This window comes from Syngnathus scovelli, chromosome 5 (assembly GCF_024217435.2).
Source record: "Syngnathus scovelli strain Florida chromosome 5, RoL_Ssco_1.2, whole genome shotgun sequence".
Classification (NCBI taxonomy): domain Eukaryota; kingdom Metazoa; phylum Chordata; class Actinopteri; order Syngnathiformes; family Syngnathidae; genus Syngnathus; species Syngnathus scovelli.
Genome location: NC_090851.1, coordinates 10,252,304 through 10,271,621, shown reverse-complemented (window position 1 = coordinate 10,271,621; position 19,318 = coordinate 10,252,304). Strand labels below are relative to the sequence as shown.

The following is a 19,318-nucleotide window of genomic DNA, read 5'->3' as shown; positions in this document are numbered from 1 at the left end:
GGCCTCATAGATGCGCCTCACCAACTTCAAATTACCGAGCTCCTTTTCTTTCCAACAGAGGGCAGCAAAGTTACATTTTTAACTGCTGAAGTGCAGTGTATATGGGGAATGACAAAACAATTTTTATCAAGTTGAAAAACGAATAGAAATTGCATCCAGATTGCAAAATTGATTCATTGGAATAACAAAAATAACAGTAAATCACGTTTTATATCTAAATGACCATTTAAACCGCAAGTAACACAAAAAAACATGTGAATTTGTCATCAAAGTGTTGCTCTAAAATCAACACAACAAATACCAATATGTAATTTGTGTTTTATGAATTAAAATTCACTTTGTATTTCTGACCAATTCGGGGGCGAATCCGCGGTAGGTTGCTCACAATGCATATTCATTAACGATCGCGCTGCCCCCCGCCTATAAAAGGGAGACGCGCCCATATACTCTTCTGACTCCATTCAAGCCACGATGAACTACGGACCTGAAGTGTACTCCTCTTCCTCCTACCGAAGGATCTTCGGGGAATCTCCCCGCTATGCGTCCTCTCCATCTCGGACAGCCATGAGCGTCTCCTCCTCGCGGGCAGGTTACCGAGCCTCCTCCGCACCCCGGAGCAACGTTTCATCCGCGGGCGCGTACACCCGAAAGTCCGGACGCGCCTATTCGTCCATGCCTCTGGATACCTTCGACCTGGCCCAGAGCAGCGTCCTCAATAATGAGTTCAAAATTGTACGCACCAATGAAAAGGAGCAAATGCAGGGTCTCAATGACCGCTTTGCCATGTTCATCGAGAAAGTGCGCAACTTGGAGCAACATAATAAAGTGCTGGAGACTGAGCTGGTGGCTCTGCGCCAGAGGCAGGCGGAACCATCCCGCCTCGCCGAGCTGTACCAGCAGGAGATCCGCGAACTGCGCTCCCAGCTGGATGATCTTAACGGGGAGAAGTCCCAGCTCCTCATCGAGAGAGATAGCATCGATGATGACCTCCAGAAGCTCAGGGGGAAATATGAAGAAGAGTTCCGTGCCCGGGAGGACGCGGAGGCCACTCTCAAGGCTTTCAAGAAAGATGTGGAGGACGCCACCATGGTGCGTTTAGACCTGGAGAAGAAGGTGGAATCTCTCCTGGATGAAATCAGCTTCCTGAGGAAGGTGCACGATGAGGAGGTGGCCGAACTCACGGACATGATCCAGGCCGCTCAGGTGTCTGTGGAGATGGAGGTCGCCAAGCCGGACCTGACCTCCGCCCTCAAGGAGATCCGAAGTCAGTATGAGTCCATGGCCTCCAAGAACCTGCAGTCCGCCGAGGAGTGGTACAAGACCAAGTTCGCCGACCTCTCTGAGCAGGCCACCCGCAGCAACGATGCCATCCGCGCTAGCAGGGAGGAAATGAGCGAGTTTAGGAGGCAACTCCAGTCCAAGACCATTGAAATTGAGAGCCTGAGAGGCACTAATGAGTCCCTGGAAAAGCAGCTCAGGGAGATGGAGGACAGACACAGCGTGGAGATTGGAAACTACCAGGTAACAAAATCTTTTTCACATTGTATCTTGTAACATTTATTTGGGTTCATGTTTAAAGTAGAGTATTGAAGGGCTAATGTGAGCTATGAGCTCTGTCCGTGGTTCTGAATTTCTCTTGGGACATCTCGGCTCAGCATCTGCGAGTGACAACGCCCACGTCCTTGTTCTGCCATCAGCTTGCAAAATGTGCATATCCTCGAGTTCATTTTGCTCATATGCTTTGGGATTTTAATGTATATGAACAGAGATTTGAGCTCGATGACCAGTTGATACAAAAAGGTTTGCTTTGCAGTAAATGCAATTACAACGTTGTGCAACGTATGCTGTCTTATTACAGCATTACATGTCCTCAGAATTACAGATGTCTCTCAGCTCTGAAGGAATTTAAATATTTAACAGGCAGCCTGTTAATCTATCTTTTTCACAGGATGGCATCGCAGAGTTGGAGAATGAGTTGAGGACCACTAAAAGTGAGATGGCTCGTCACTTGAGGGAGTACCAAGATCTGCTGAATGTCAAGATGGCTCTTGATATTGAGATAGCAGCATATAGGTAGGTCACTTAACATACTGTCCATTAGGATTTTAAAAAAAGAAACACGCAGCACTCCACTCCACACCATTTTTTGCAGCCATGGTTAACCTTCCTTTTAATCCCTTCTCATTATTGTCATCTGCAGGAAGCTGCTGGAAGGCGAGGAGACCCGCATAGGGACAGGCATCTCCTATTCCAGCCCATCCATTACTTCAGGCGGTGGACAGAGCTACAACTACCAGTCCCGCATCTACACCGGCTCTGGCAAGGGATCCAAGAGGGAAGGCAAGGATGAGAGCCAGCCGCAGAGCAAGGCTGGGAGCAAGGCCACACATGAGGTTTATGAGGAAACAGTAGTCACCACTAAAAAGGTGGAGAAACAGCAAGATGCCAGTGATACCTCCACCAAACAGAATAACTAGAAGTCTAGTGTAAGCCTGCTAGACCACTAAAACTCCACCCCCTTTTTGATAATTTTCCATACTAATACAAATCCACTTACGCCACAGGGACCTAAGATGCTAGTTTGCCTTCTCGTAAACCTCTTGTATTGAAGTGTTTTGCAGATAGAAGTACAATTTGGGATTCAGAGGTTGATTTCATGATGCGTTCAGTTTCCCTTAAATACCACTCATATCCAACAAAGGAAAGCATCATACCATAACTCCACTATATCAGTCACTCTATTCATTAATTCTCTTTTGTTTGTGTCACTCACTCACCGAGAAGAACAAGCTCTTAGGCAACACGTGCTAGAACCGTGGTACAGTACTCAATTTCTTGTTCACACTTGCATCATACAGATGGACACAGTAGATCATAACTGGTCAAACACCACTACCACAATCACGAGACAAAAATGTGTGCAACCACTTTGCATACTTAAAGGACAAATGCTTTGAACACATCACCTACATAAGATTAAACAGATTAGCAAGAAAGCACAGACAACTAAAAAAAATCATTCCGAGGTTAATAACAATGTACGGTTGGACCAAAGAACTAGCTTGTAATATTGCCTAGTTGACTCAATCAATACAAATTTCACCTCAGACAAATTTTCCAATCAATATTGGTGCATCAATTGTGTCTGCAAGGGAGCAACACAAAGGTGGGTGGACATCCTCAAAGGAACACTGCCCTTTCTTACTTCTTGAATAATAGTGATAATAATAATAATAGTTGTGATATTTAATCAGCAAAAAAGAAATGTGTGTAAAACGAGCTTAATTTGCATGGCGTATCTAGTTGTCCGTCATCCTGCTCCATTGCTCATTCAGCACAGTGGCTGGATTTAAGGGCGGGGCTCCTATGACTCCCCCCTTTCCTCCGCCTCCCTCACCCCCCCCCCCCCCCCCCCCCTCCTTTGACCATGCACAACCTCATCATGCAAAGCATTCATCGATCACTGCACTGCAGATGGTGTTTGTTAGCTTTGTAGGATATAATCATAAAGCCTGTAAATCTAAAAAAATGCGATGAAAAAGAAAATTCAAACAAAAATAATGCACAGGAAATTGTTTGTTTGAAATTGTTTGATAAATTACGCTTAAGCACAAAATGCTAACTGTACGATGCACCTGAGCGATAAGCGTACCGTGCGTAGCTCCATTTCTCACAATTTCTCACATTGATGAATAAAGCCCGTTTTGAACCCACAATTTACTATATTACAGCCTGAAGACCAAACTTTGCAAGGGCAATTCAAATAAAGCCACCATACAGCCGAAAAGCACCAGATTGTTTAAAATGTGACCTCTCTCTTTCACACTTTGGCCATGACTGGATAAAAAGTCTGTTATAGTATGAATCCACCAGTAGAAACCTGTTCGAGTGAGCCACTTTTTGCTCACTTTTTTTGCTCGCTTACTACCAGTTGAATTAAACACAGCAATGTTATTCTTATGCTAGTCGCCATGGCAGACCGCGCCCTGACAAGCTGCACTCACACAGAATGTTCTGGATTGGCTTGTTATATTTATGGCTTGGGAACAGTCGATATGTTAGTACTGTAGTGAGTGTGTATTTGTATCGCTATGCAGTGGCCTATCCTAAAAGGACTTTGGAAGAAAAATGTCACAAGCACATATAGATAGATGTACGTTTGCTGCATTCCAGAGTAACAAAAGCTTTTATAACCACACGGCAAAGAAAAGAAAATGTCATGGGTTTCTAAATATCCCACCACTACAACACTGCCAAAAATATCACATGTGCAGCACCAGGTCATGGCATGACATTACAAACACAAGGATCAATGTTTTGCCATAGAATAAATAACGTAGGATATAAAATGCCTTAAAACACCAGCAGCTTCGTATCTGACCATGTGCATGGTGCAGATTTTGTCCAGTGGGGTGTTTGATCATTTGCATTTATTTAGCGCTACCATGACAAGTAAAGTTTAGGGATTGAATGTTGCTGATATGTTACTCTTGTTAGTATTTCAACTTGCTATGTATTGCTGTGAGACACTGTGTCAATAAAGATTTGACATTACTTGAGGCTGCACAGGATTTTGTTATTTGTGTTTTGCAAAATTACTTATGGGGGGGGGGGGGGCTCAGATACAAAACTTGCATATCTAAACATTTACAGTTGTGTATACTGCTGCAACCCATCCCGTTTTGTGCTACAGTTTCTTTATCTTCTTTTTGTACTTTAATATATCAGCAAAACTTGGTGTCACTTTAAATCTATCGACACCAGACATGCATCTCCGTTTGAATTAATTCTTTTCCAGACATTGGGGCAAAGTGCCAGATGCATATCAAAGAGACGATAGGTGACCTGCCGCAGATCTATGTGAAGTCATCTTTGAAGCAAGCCCCTCGATCATGACAAATGGAAACACGAAGCCCGAACCTCAGGCATCACTTAGCTTCTTTGTGATCGGTTCTTCTTTGTTGTTGGCCAATGATTAGAAGGGACAAGCTTGGTGCTTGTAGAGCATGCGTGATGCAGGGTGCGGCCCTTCAAAGATTTATACCTCTGCAATGCTCCCAGCAGACGGTGTGGTAACAGCTTTTCGAATGCCACCATAAAAGCGCTGCGGTGAAACACCTCTCTCTGGTTTGCTTTAAAATAAAAATGTACTTTCCAAAGCTCAGCCACCCAACCTCTTCCTCATAATTACAGCAAACACATGAGAGTATTAAAAGACATGAATAATTGCTGCTACCTTGTATAAAATGTGAGCTCATATAGGATATTCAAACTGGGATTAATTTGAGACTGAAGGAGAGCTGCGGTGGTCTGTAATCCCACTGCAATCAATATACATCGCAGTTAAATCATTCCTCAAGCGTGTTGTTAACATTATTATTTGCATCCTGTCGTTATGATAATATATATCCGGTTCCAAATTATTATACAAATTGTGTTTTACTCATATTTTTTTATAGTCTATAAAAATGTTCCACTGTTAGATAATGATTTCAATGTTTATAACCCAATCTCTTAATGATAACATTTAGTTTTTAAAAAAGAGGAAAACACGTTTTTTTGTGAAAATGCACTGTTCGAAATTATTATGCACAACAGTGTTTTCAGACATTTTATAGGTTGTAAAAATGGAAAATAGTCACCAGATGAATTTTCTGCATCATGAGATTGTATTTGCAGGTATCCAAAACTATTTCCATCGAAAACATCTTTAATAAGTCAAGTTACATTTAAACTTACAACCTCTTATTTGATAGCAGCTTTACAAGTTTTGCATCCATTGAGCTTGAGGGTTTTTTTGCAGAATCTCTGCTTGAATTTTAAAAAGGATCACAGCTTACCTGTTCTCTGGATTGGGTCATATGGTGTTTACAAGGTGAGCACTAAGCACTGTGATGTCATTTGCAGTTGACAGCAAGTGGCGAAATTACCTCAGAGGTATTTTTTGGTGCTCAATTCCTATTCCACAAATGCAAAATTAATCAGAAGATTTTGGACTTCCACTTTAACAGCATTTACATTTTTCATCATGTTAGCACTCCAGATCTTACCTGCATGTTTTCTTTGCTGAGTGGAGCCTTTTAAATAAGAATGTGCTATTGTTGGCAACTCTGTTACCAAGGTAGACTCTATTTCTGAATGTGCAGCATGGCTGCAATTACTCTGTGTCTGGTTATAATTCTGGAATCTCTTTTTTTACAGTCTCCCTTTTGCGAGACAATGTTCATGAAGATGTTTTATGCTCCATTCGGTGATCAGTGTCTGTGTGAGGCAACGCCACTGATAATACTGAGGGTCAGACTCATTTGTCTGCAGAAATTAACTGTGAATATATGTGACTATGTATTTACTTTTTTCCTAATGCTGAATATCCAAGTTGAGTGCTCTGTGTAGCAATATGTGTGAATGTGCTGCAGACAGGTTCATATATAACAGCATACGGTATAATAATTCATTTTTCCCCCAAGATGGTTTTTGGTTCTTTGGGGGTTAAGATTAGACGATGTTAAGATTTGTTAACTGTGGGACACGCAAAGCCCTTTGAGATGTTTCAGTGATGAAGGGCTGTATAAATATGTTTGACTTGATAAATGATGATGTTGCTAAGGTAAAGAAATAAATGAAATCAAGAATGCCATGACATCAGTGATGCATTATTGCTTTTAAACTAATTACATTCATCAAATATTTCTGAACCAAAAGAGTTTGGGTTCCTAACAGTAATTAAAGTTCAACCATGCAGAACGAGATAGACATTTTTTTTTTTTTTATTGGTCGCGTAACAGTGACATCACACAATCAAGTGGAAAAGAGTCAGCCTCATTACCTGTCACCACTAAAATTAGCAAACATAAACTTTGGTTGGTAAACTTACATTGCATTCTTTCAAACTCACACTCTTATAAGAGTGAAAAGACGTCAGACTCTAAGTCAGGGGTGTCAAACTCATTTTCGGGCCACATTGTAGTCATAGCTTCTTTCGGAGGGCCATTATAACTGTCAACCCAAATAAATGTATGAGCACCTCATATTATTGTATATACAGTAAAAGCTACAAAACAAACTGACAAATAACTCGTTTTCAAATCAGACGAGTAAAAACTGGTCAAATATTAAAAAAAAAATATATTATTAAAAGTGGACAATTTACAATTCTAATATTGACACCCAAATTTGATGCACAATTTGTCTTCGCAGGCCACATAAAATGATGTGGGGGGCCGTATCTGGCCCCCGGACCTTGAGTTTGACACATGTGCTCTAAGTGATGTAATGCAGTACAAACTTAATATAAAAGAATGTAATGCGTCTCCAAATCCAGAGGCAGAGCACTTCATATGAGCCATCCTATTATATGACTGAATGACAGACCTTCGTTTTAATTTCTGTCTTTGTGCCAGTAAAGAAAGTGTTAATTTGCTGCTGTTGCCTTGGAATCTGTTGCTAGCATCCCTCTGCTGTGGCAGGCTTAGGGAGGGACGGCTTTGAGAGCAGGAGAGGTCTGGAGTGAGGCTTAATGCACAAACACAAAAGGGGAACAAGAGGCTTAGGAGCACATTAGACATTTGACATTCAAGTCTTGACCTGAGTACATCCAATATTTACCTTAAAAAATGCATTTTGTAAATAATCACTTCCTCCTCAAACGATTTATTTGCCTCGCATAAAGTGCTGCATCATTTTGAGGCAGGCCGTGTGATCCGCCTTGTTAATCAAGCCGTCACACTCCCCCCCATCCCTTGTGCTAATAATAGCAGAGGCAGCAGAGCCGCACAAACAGGCTGGTGGAAGGTTAGTGAAAGATTATTTTCTCTGAAGAAAGGAATTTCTCATCCTGCTTCTTGACCTATACAGTAGATGGACAATGTTGCATGGTATTACACATGAAGACAAAGTTCTTATTCTCTGTTAATGAAAGATTATTATCACAGTCATACGTATGCGAGTACCTGCAAATAAAACTTGAAATGTGGATTTCTCGTCTTATATTCATTGTTTGAACTTAAACAATTTCATTCTACAGCGAAACAAATGAACTGACTGACTGTGCAAGATGTTCTGTAGGGTCCTTCCAATCAGATGGGACTCATTATTTTGGAGAAGGTTGAGAAGGGTGCAGAACTTGCAAAACAAGGTTAACCAACAGGGATGTTGCATGTAGTAGATGCTGTAGAAGTTGAAAGGGTGTGCCAATTTTTCAGATGTAAAATGTTGTTTATTCTGGATAATAATAATAATAATAATAATAATAATAATAATAATAATAATAATAATACATTTCTGCACATACTGTAAATGTGCCAGTCATGTTCAATGCATCCATCCAGTAATTTTCTGTACGGCTTGCTTGTTCAGGGTCGTAGAGAAATGGGAGTCTAAGTCAGATGACTAATAGAGAGGTGGAACCTGGATAGGCCATCACTCATTTACAGGGTTGACACATAGAGATAGGCATTGGTCATTTATTTTGAGTTTTTACAGCATAGCATTCACATAGCATAAAGTAGTACATGTTTCTAGACTCTGGGATTGAGATGGGTAAAATTCATGTATCACTTAGCCTATTCGGCAGTGCAGATGTTACTGCTGCTTCCTTTATTCATAATAGAGCAGCTGAGCTATTTCAGGAGTTTCAATTTGAACTGCAGACCATGACACAGCATTTTAGATCTGGAACAAAATTCAAAGACTAAAAACACAATAAATCCAACCCCAACCTTCATGGTGCAGAATGAGATTGCAACCTTGGTAGTGCAAAAGTGAAGTTACAGAAGTTACAAAGTACAATGTGAGCTCCTTGGCCATCTGTGCAAGGCTTTGGCTATTTTAATATTCTGAAATATTGAAATTACTTAATCGTTGTCTTAGCTCCTTCTGCAGATTTCATCCCGGACGTTAAATAAGGGATGGTATTATTAGCTTCGATGCGGAACAATACTCCATCATCTTGATCACTAATTTCCTGTGTGTCTGAACAGATGTGAAACTGGGTGAGGTCAGAGTGCATCATCTTCTCTCATTAATCTTGCTGCTGCAGGGACTGTTTCATGAACTCATTGATAAAACAATGTTAGAATTTCTCCATGCTGTTTGACAGTCACTCCATAGTTCATTCTAACACTCAAAACAAAAATGAATTCCCACTGGTCAGTAAAAGACTTTGCTCATATGGTTCTTGGGCTGATTGAAGCAGATGTGCAGGGGAGATGAACCCGGGAGAACACTACAATAGACTAAAGTTAATTATATCCCAGTTTTACTGTGATGATTGATTTTCAAGATCTGGGGGGGGTCAGCAATTGTTCTGGCAAAATATACCAGGTCACCTTGGACAAATAGACCACTGGCAATGAAAATACATATTACTCACTTCACACCAACAAACAAGCATACAAAGACAGCAATATTACACCATCCTAATAATTCAAATCAGTATAGGTCATATAGAATCTATATATGAATAAGGGCTTCAGCGTTAGAGGGACAAGAGATGGACAAATGGTAAACAGACAAAAGGGTGATATAATAATAAATCATAATGCACATTAAAGCAGCAATTATGATATTATGCAATGGGAAGTGATGTCTACAATCAGCTGGATATTGCTTATATTACCCCAAATATACTGTTGCTGTTTTCTGTAGCTCGGGAATAAAAGATGTTAACTGTGTGCGCTTGGCAACAGACAAAGAATTGATTTTCTGATAAATTGGCTTCTATTATTGCATGCATTGATCTTGCAGTCGACCACATCTTTAACATTCTGTCACATTTAAAAAGGTGATTAATTCATCAACTTGTCTATAATATGGTATGAAAACATTCTCTCAGAATGATGCACTGTGATTACGCAACAAGCCAAACTATAAAACTGAAATATAAATTTGAAAGAAATGCATCCCTTACATGTTCATTACTGATGTAAAGCCAGAATATTTTATACACCTTTTTATTATTGAATGGGCAGGCGTAGATATTGTTTTTCAATTGCCCTCAATTTGTTGTCGTGCATATTTTCACATTAAAGTCAAAAGCAAAGAAGACCACCCCCATTGCTTTGCAAAGTGCATTATGCAGTCAGAACAGAGAAATAAAGAGGACCTGCCTCCAAAGGCTATCCTATTGACAAATGTCCACACTGTATGGACTTCAAACACCCACTGGACAGCTGAGACGTGGGGGGTTGCAGATGGGGGAGGTGTTAGCCAGGCACCCCCCCCTTTCATCATTCCTTCTTTTATGGGGAAAGCGGACGCACACACCTGAAAAAAATAAAGATGCAATCTTTGCACCGACATTTCTGATCTGATTGATCTCATGCAATGAGTGAATAACAACCAAACACATTTAGAGAAGATGCATTGTGTGTATTTAGGCATTCTACTGTGGCGTCTTCCAATGACTGTGACATGGCAATTTATTTTAAATCAATTTGATTATTTTGCTGGGGATACATAACAATCACAGCCAGTCAAGATTACCCATCCCATTTGTTGTCCCATTGTTTTCTCCATAGTGGTCTGAATGGTTGAATCCTGACTCTGATTAGCTCTTGGAGAGGTTGTTAGCCTAGGGCAGGGGTCCTGAATGCTGGTCCTTGGGGGCCGATCTTCTGGACATTTATAAATATCTCCCTGCTGCAGTACACCTGATGAGACAATCAGCAAAGTCTGCTGGAACTAGATAACGATCCTGACCATTTGCTGGTTGCTGGTCCACGAAATATCAGTCGGAGCATGCTATAATTAGAATTGATCATCTCGCTTTAATAAATTCATGTAAAACGACGTTTGCCAAATAAAACACTGAGATTTGTATGGAATAATGAGCAGCTGTTTGCGGTGCCAACTCCAATGCCTCATGTTAGAATTTTGTTCAATGTAATATTTGGTCTCTATCAGAAAATCCCCTGGAGATATTTGTAATCCCTTTCTATCCCAAACACAGATTAGTAACAGTTTGGACAGACCAAGCTGGTGGAGAAATTGACGTTGGTATCAATGTTGGTGTTTGACAACAACTGTGATGTTTTGTTAATCGAAAAATGTGCATTGTCAGAATAGGACTAACTTGCACCATGGCTAATAATAGAATAAAATAATTCAGTGTAAACAAATTCAAACAGATACTGTGCATATTCTTTTGTTTCATCTGTCGGTCTGCTGCTTAATGTGTACTAGTAATGTGCAAGTCAGCAGTGTGACACACACGTTGGTGCTGGACAAACTGAAAGTTCTATTTTTCTTATGTAGCATATAAAACACCAGTATCTATCTGTTTTTGTTTTTCATCTCCTTGTTATTTTTTCTTCCTTTTATGTGTGTGATCTGATCAATACATTTGCTCCATACAGTCTTATTTTTATGAGCTATTGACTTATTTTCAACACGCATGCTAGATAGGTCTGGGGAGGGGGTTTGACTCTCTGATGCCCCACGAGTCATTGCAATGACTTTTTAGGGTAGTGTCATTGATATAAACCAGAATCAGCCGTCTGTCAGAAGTGGGGCCCATTCCCCAGCAGGAGGACAAGTCAGGGATTAGAGGAGGAAGGCAAGAGAAGGGAGCGTCTGGCGGGAGCTTGTCGCAAATTAATAAATGTAGGGAAACACTGAGGGTGCAACATACTGCGAGATTTTTTATTTTATTTTTTTCCGTCTTTGCCCATACTGGCCAGTCTGAGCCTGATGCTGGGGCACGTGACCCATTAAAACAGATCTGGTGACTCCCCTGCACTTGAATGTATGGATTGTAAATGTGCATCTTTTATCAGGTATTTGTGCCCAACAAAGAAAGATTCAATTGATAGTTTTGAGAACAACATGCTGCAGCATCACGGGAAAGCTTTGTGAATAGTTGTTTAGAGGATTCAGCAAATACAGATGTATTACGCTTGCAGGAATTGAAGTTAATCCAACAAATCGCTATCATGACCTTGTTTTATATTAATCTGCATGCCGGCCAAAGGCAAAAAAAAAAAAAAACTGTGATGAAAAAACATGTGGGTCTGCTGCCCCCTATTCTGTATTTCTAAATTCTATGTGCGCCCTGTGATTGGCTGACGATCAGTTCAGGGTGTACCCCCCAGAAAGACTGCTGGGATAGGCACCATAACACTCGCGATCCTCTTGAGGATACAGCGGTTCAGAAAATATATGGATGGATGTTTTTTTAGTGTGTAGGTATTGATCATTTGGGGATTAAGTATCGAATTAAGATACATTTAAATTGATAGATGATTGATTGATTTGACTTTACCTGCATTCATATTCCTTTAACCAAATTGTCTACATTTTTTTTCCCATTAGCAATTCTTTGGCCTTAATGCATAGGCAGTGATAATGTGGTCTTTCTTGAGCTGTCACAGAGTGTTGCTTGTCATCACTTCACTCTCTGAGGTGATAGTATCTATTTTTGCCTTAGAGCTTGAAGCAATGATTAGCGATGGATTGCTGCTGATTTGCTTCTCCGGAAGTGAGTCGCTTTGTCGAACCTGCTTGTCATGGGGTCGTGCAGGGTGATTACAAGACATTAGTCAGGAATTTTCTAGAAATGTGAGATTAAAACAACTACATTGGCTTGAAGGAAACCTGGATTAACTACTGTTTTCTGAATCAATATAAAGACAATCATGCATATTTTATGTCTTCATTAATCATCTGCCATTGATAGAAGGCGTTGCAGTAGTGTGGTTAACTGAGTGTAAAAAAAACCTTCAGTTAAAGGATGGAGATAATTGCCAGATGTGCCTCTGACCTTGTGACAAAGACCAAGGATATTCCTTATTGCAGTATTTTTTTTTTGTACGTATGGGTGCATGTTACGGAACGAACCTCATGAGAAATTAACTTGTGAATCACACACAAATGTTCCGCTATGTGAACGGACAAAATTAACACGTATTTACAATAGTCCCATAGCGTCTCATCTCCAGGACTACAGCATGGGTGTGTTTTCCTCTCTCTCTTTCCCTGCTCTTCCATCTCCTGAGCACTGACTGCAGAGGTGCTTACACCTTCTGGCAGTGTGCCCAAAGGCTGATATACTGTACTGTGTCACTCCACACACATAAACAGCTATTGAGCGACTACAAAACGCTAAGCTTTCCATTACCTTGACAAGGCCATAATTAAAGCGCTTTTTTTTTTGCTCTTGGGGTTAAAAGCCAAGTCTGGCAAGTCATCTGCTAAAATATTTACTTACCACCATTATGGGGCTGAACAGAAATGTGCAAATGCTTATGTCTTGTTGTGGATGTAAGCTGACACCACATAGTGAGATCAATACACCCAGATCAGCTATTAATTAAAAAGCAGTTGAAACGCTTGTATGGCCTGCCTAGTTGATGGGGAGAGGCTTTTTATGGCTCATCTGGGTACATGAACCAGCCACAACATTTTGACAACTTGTTCAGTCTAAAAAGGTCCAAAGTATGAGTTTAGTAAGATGTCTTAGTAAATACAGTAACTTTTATTGATATTATAACTGTCAAGATTAATTTAGTGCATTGCAGTCATTTAGTTGCACACGAATCTGGAATTTTAGACCGTCTTAGTATCTTACGCCGTTTTGTAACGCTACACTCACAATTTTAAACATTATAAACTTTGACGAGGTAGAGTTTTAGATACCGCTCTTGTGTTGGATCTCATTAGATGTTCATGTTGTCATGTTGTTGGGGTCAGTGCAGTTGTATGCACACATGTAACGGAGTTCCCAAAGTTTGGAGCGAGGCTCAGAATATAGTTTTTATAAAGTCGACACTTTGGTAATGCTGTTAGCTTCTTTTCTAATTTGAATATTAAATTGATGTCTGTAGTGTTCTTTATGATTATTTTACATGTGTGTATACATAACTTTCATGGCTATATCATTCTGTTTTTGTCAGAGTAGTCTTGGGCAGAAACAACATTTGTGGGAAATTTGGTCCATGGATTTCTGGTTCACTGGCTGCAATAGACAGCAAATCGTTTGGAAATAATATATTCAGATAAATTGAGTTTTTTGTCAGTGAGGAGCTTATGCAAAGACGAATGGAAGTAGACAACTTGTCAAGGAGGCACGGGGAAGGACAGGTAATTACAGGACTGATTGGAAATGGAAACAAGACTTTAGACGGGGAAAGAGCGCGAGTTCAAGTCGTTGTCTTGGTCAACTGATTGCTCCATACATGATCTGAGAACAATGAGCATAAAGTTAGAAGATGAGCATGTGAGGCTGCAGCTTGTGACCGCAGTTTATTTAACCTTATAAAGAGACTGACAGGCTTTCTAGCTTTTGCTTCAATTACATATTAGAGGGGTGGGGCGAGCTGGGAGAATGAGATGTCACTGTTGGTTATTGGATCTAAAATGGCAGAAAATGCTAATACACAGCAATTGGCTTTTTCTCCACTATAATTACATGCTCTCAGAGGTTGATGACAACCCATTATTTGTCAGGCACATGGCTGATTACTCTGATTTGTTAATTGTACAAACCAATGACTGAAAGATATAAAAGCAATATGGAAACATAGTTCTGATTTGAAACCATCGTACATGTCTAAACTCAATTCAGACACAAAACCGACACTAATGTAGATCAGTTGTTGCCATTTGAGATATTTTGTTATTATAGCTGAAGCTCGATGCGGTACACAGGCAGGTCTAGAAACACTTACGATCTAGTATGGCTGTGCTTCAATGTGTGAAATGTCCTCCTTTTCATCTTACCAGGCTGTGCATATGCGACCACACGTCTGTCTGCCAGAGGAGTCACTCCCTGAGGACATTCCCATCAGCCCGTCCACCTGCCCCTCCCTCTGGTGACAAGGACTGGCTGTAACAAAGGAAAACATCCTCTTCTTGTTTTTGTCATTAAAATACGATGAACTCGAGCATTTAGATGATTTTTGTAAATCTATTTCATTTAGCTCTGGTCCTTCAATTCCAAAACAAGGGGCAATGTAATGAGTAAATCTTCCGTAATCCATCCTATTACCTTCCAACCCAAACGGACCGATAACCTTCAACGTAGAGGTGCTCTAAGATTAAACATCCAAGCAGCTCAAGACTAGGTTTGGGTTTTACAAATCAAGTATGTGTGCCGACCTTTATCAGCCACTTAATTATCCTAAATGTCCTTCAAGAGGTGTCCTCCAGTTTTTTCACTTAATACAGCTTCCACCCTTAAAAAAGAAAACCAATAATTTATTATCAATTATTATCTGGATTTTTCATAAATGTATTCACACATTTAGAGCTCAGTGGCCACTGCAACTTTTGTGCACTATTAGAAGAATTATGTTTGTTTATGGAAAAATAAATAAATAGTGTGTGTGCGTGCGTGCGTGTGTGTGCATGTGCGTGCGTGTGTGTGTGTATGTGTGAAATAAAAAAGGTGAGAGATTGTCTGTTATCAAGTCAATGTTTCTTTAAAATGTACTAATAAAACAAAAAGGTGCATATTGCATTAATCCATCTGGACCCCCACCCAAATAAACCTCCATATCATTTAATTTTTGGAAGAAAAAAAATTTGAAAAATTAAAAAATTAAAGAATCATCATGAACCAATCATGCAACTGTGCATATACTGCATATATAAATACTAACAGAGCTATGCATAAATGGTTGGTAATTCTTTCACTCGTATGATTGGGCACTGCGAATTAATAATGGAATTATATAGATTGTGTGACATCACCGGAACTGAGGTTTTGTTAATATAGTTACTGTTAGCGTGAGTCTACTTTAAAACCACTGTCTATTGTAAGAACAATATTGGGAGTAGAATAACTCATATACTGTACATCCTTTCAACTGCTGGGTTAAAAATTTAATCGACCAATTGGGTCAAATTGACCCAACTTCCTGGGTTGCTTTGCAAAAAAAGAAAAATCATTGCATTGTTTTGTTTTGGGCAAAACAACCCAGGAATTTGGTCCAATTTCTAACCCAAATTGGGTTGCTTTTAACCCAGCATTTTAAGGGTGTACATGTTTGGTCATTTTTTTTTTTTTTTTTTTAAATAATGACTATTTATTTAAGTGTTTGAAGTGCTCATTGTTTGGAAGAAAATGCCACTAAGATGGCAGCCACTTGTCATGTTGCTACATGTACCCTTACTGCTACATGTGCCCTTCCTCTTCTTCCCAGCTATTGTAAGGGCACGCTCTTGCTAGCCTGCCTTTAAGGCCGACAGTCGACAACCTTCGTGCAGGATCCCCTTCTCCACTTGGGTCAGTAATGAATAATGCAGACCCTTACATTTCATCACCCAAATAGAAGCTCCTGTGCCAGTGCTCTGCCGTCACACCCATTATTCAGCCTGGGTGCGCAATAGGCTCTAATTTTTCTTCATGCACATACAGAGACAAATAAGACCACCACTGCATTTCCTTGTACTGCATGTCAGAGAAAGAAACTGACAAAAAAGGCTCCAATGATAAAGGAACCTTTCTTTAAAAAGAAAAAAAAATCATCACACTGGAAACTCGTGGACAGTTTGTTCTTATTTGCTGCTTCATTTCAGCATTTCGTCTTCTCACGATTTCTGAGGGTACCCCACCTTCAACACGGCATTGCCTCCCTCCAGATGCCCCGCCCTTCCTATCCCCTGACCCCCACCCACTATGCAGCCTCTCCCCACCACTTCTTTCGCTCCTCTCTTCTACTTGAGCAATTTCTCCCCCTTCTGAGAGTCACGTCTTATGAATTATTCACACCTGCATCACCACAGGGGGTTTCAGTTGCGCTGCCTGACCGTTTACAGTTCAAAGACCTGCAGCCAGAGTATATTCCAAAAGGCGCAAACTAATGCACCACCTAAATTTACTTGTAAGCATGACAGTTGAGTTTCTCTGACCAGTCTGCCAAGCTCTGCTGCTATGAAAACATCACGCAACAATACTTGGTGAGTTGCAGGGAAGCCGAGTTTGATTGTCATCATATTGGTTATCTGGAAGACATCCAAACAAAGAGAACGGTGGGAAATCCTCCAGATAATATAATGGTGATGTCGACAAATTCTAAATCACGCACAAATGACAGATGCATGGAAGTATGAATTGATAGCGTGTAAACGATGAATTGGTCTTAAGTGACCATTCTGCGGCACATGCATGCAGCACCTCTTCTTATCACTGCAAGATGGAACAGAAATAAAAGCTCCGTAGACCTGCCACGCCCTACCCTGTGCCCCCACAAGATCTGCATCCTCACACATTGTTCTGCGCAGCTTGGATTATAAATATTTCACAGCCTATGGGCATGAGATATACTAGATTGTATATTTTTGTTCTTGACCCTCAACTATCTCATAGAGGACATTCTTAATTTGAACAAGATTTCATAGTGCACCAAGGGGGTACCCACTTATGCTTGATGCGAATTTACATGATTGAATTCTATCTGAAAATATTATGTTTACATAAATTGAGATGAGTTTTAAGAAGTGGCTGTAATTTCTGTTTTGTGTACAAAGCTGGCTGTGCTGGATGACGCCACACCCTGCTGCCTCCAGATAAAGACAGAAAGACGAGGCAACATGCAGTGAAGTCACCAGTGAGGTGTGAAGGGAGGGAACGAATGAACACGTGCCTCTCACCTCCTCCCTCAGCCATTTCTTGGTTTTCATGAAGACCATGTGAGCAGTTGTACATAAAATGGAATGACTGCTCAATCAATTTTCCATGTTCACATACTGTATTGACAATTCAGAACGCAGAGTTCTAGCCCTAATTCACTTTTACCCCTCAAAAGAAAATTGAGAACATGTTGTTTTACATTTATTTCGTGTATAAACAGACAATATACCTCCTTTTCATTTCTGCAGGATATGTGCTTTCAGATGCGGTGCTGTGGATCGCAGTGATTTCATTTGTGTATAAATCTTTGATTCTATTAATTGAAAAAAAATCTCACGTCAGCCTGTCCTTGATTTCGTTGGACAATTTTTAGATTTAAATGGAAAACTGCAATCCGAAAAATGATATTACCATAGCTAATCTGTTTTTTTAATGGACGACCTAAAGAGAGGGTATGGTCTGACCACGCCCTGAATTGCTGATGTTTGCGTGTCTCCCACAACCCCCATCTCTCCAGCACACTGAGAACCCCCCTGCAATGTTATACAACACCCTACCGCTTGGGCTGAAAACCCTCTTTTGTCCCATAGTGTGTAGTTTGAACATGTTCTTAAGAGGCAGTAAATGCACACATATAATAACCTTGGATATGCGTGCATGTATAAAGAATCTATATGAAGTGCTTGTGAAAACACCGTTGCGTGTGTCATCGAAAATATTTGCATGATACTGAAAAATCAAGAGTGCTGAGTTACTGCATACATTAAGTTGAAAACAAAGTGAAATAATGTACAATAAAACTGAATTTTCCAATTTTAAGAAGTAAAATGCACAAGAAAAAGCGCACATGATATGTTGACCGGAAAGGGTGACAAAAGAATGGTGTGTTGGAATAAATGTGATGACTTGGCTGAATTTCACCTGGTAAAATATTGATCTGTTTAGAAATGGATGACAGCATTTGCTTTTTTCCCTCTTTGACACCTTTGTAAAGAAGGTCATCGTGTTGGGGCTGGGTGGGAATGGGTGATGTGTGACTAAACTGCCCCCACCTGGTATGAAATGGAACGTGCCATAAAATATGTAAACATAAATTACACGCTGAGACAGTGAGCTAAAACTTCATTTAAGCTCAGGTTAAGTATGTACCTCCATTATTACTTATAAGAAATGAAGGAATCTCTATAGTACACTTGATACACAAAGTAATTTAGGTGAACACATTACAAGATAAAAATAAATATTAAGAGGAAAGACAATTATACATATCATAGTTCCAAAAAGGTTTACATGCTCAAAGGAGAGGGAAGAAGTACAAAAAAAAAAATTCTCTTATATTTTAGTAACACTACATATTGAGCCTCCAACACGGGATACACACCTTTTCGATTCATTTTCCAACTTCAGAGCTTTACATTTCTGCAACATCTTCAAGAGACGATAATAAACCATGTTTAAACTTTTTTATATATCATATTTGTGTAAATTAATGTTTTAAACCTTTGTCCTAATACCTCAGACATGAAAAAAACAAACTATGCATTACTCGGTCTTTGCACATTGTTCAAAAACAAATCGCGTAACTCACTTTGCAGGATGGGAGAGTGATTTTTTAAGGGCATTGTGGCATGTGACCATAGCGGTGTCTCGTATTGACATACCGCATAGATAGCCAATGAAATGGTAATATGTTGCATCACGAGGGCTTTACCTTTTGGTACTATTGCGCATGCGCAGTTCATTTCGAAA

At 40.0% G+C, this 19,318-nt stretch overlaps 1 protein-coding gene across 1 annotated transcript; it reads left to right on the top strand.

The window, feature by feature from the left end:
• The first annotated feature begins 443 nt into the window (after positions 1-443).
• On the top strand, positions 444-4,554 carry inab (internexin neuronal intermediate filament protein, alpha b). The gene is made up of 3 exons (XM_049719476.2): positions 444-1,521; positions 1,949-2,073; positions 2,201-4,554. Exons 1-3 carry the CDS (start codon positions 472-474, stop codon positions 2,475-2,477), a joined length of 1,452 nt encoding a protein of 483 aa, XP_049575433.1. The 5' UTR covers positions 444-471; the 3' UTR covers positions 2,478-4,554.
• The last annotated feature ends 14,764 nt before the right edge of the window (positions 4,555-19,318 follow it).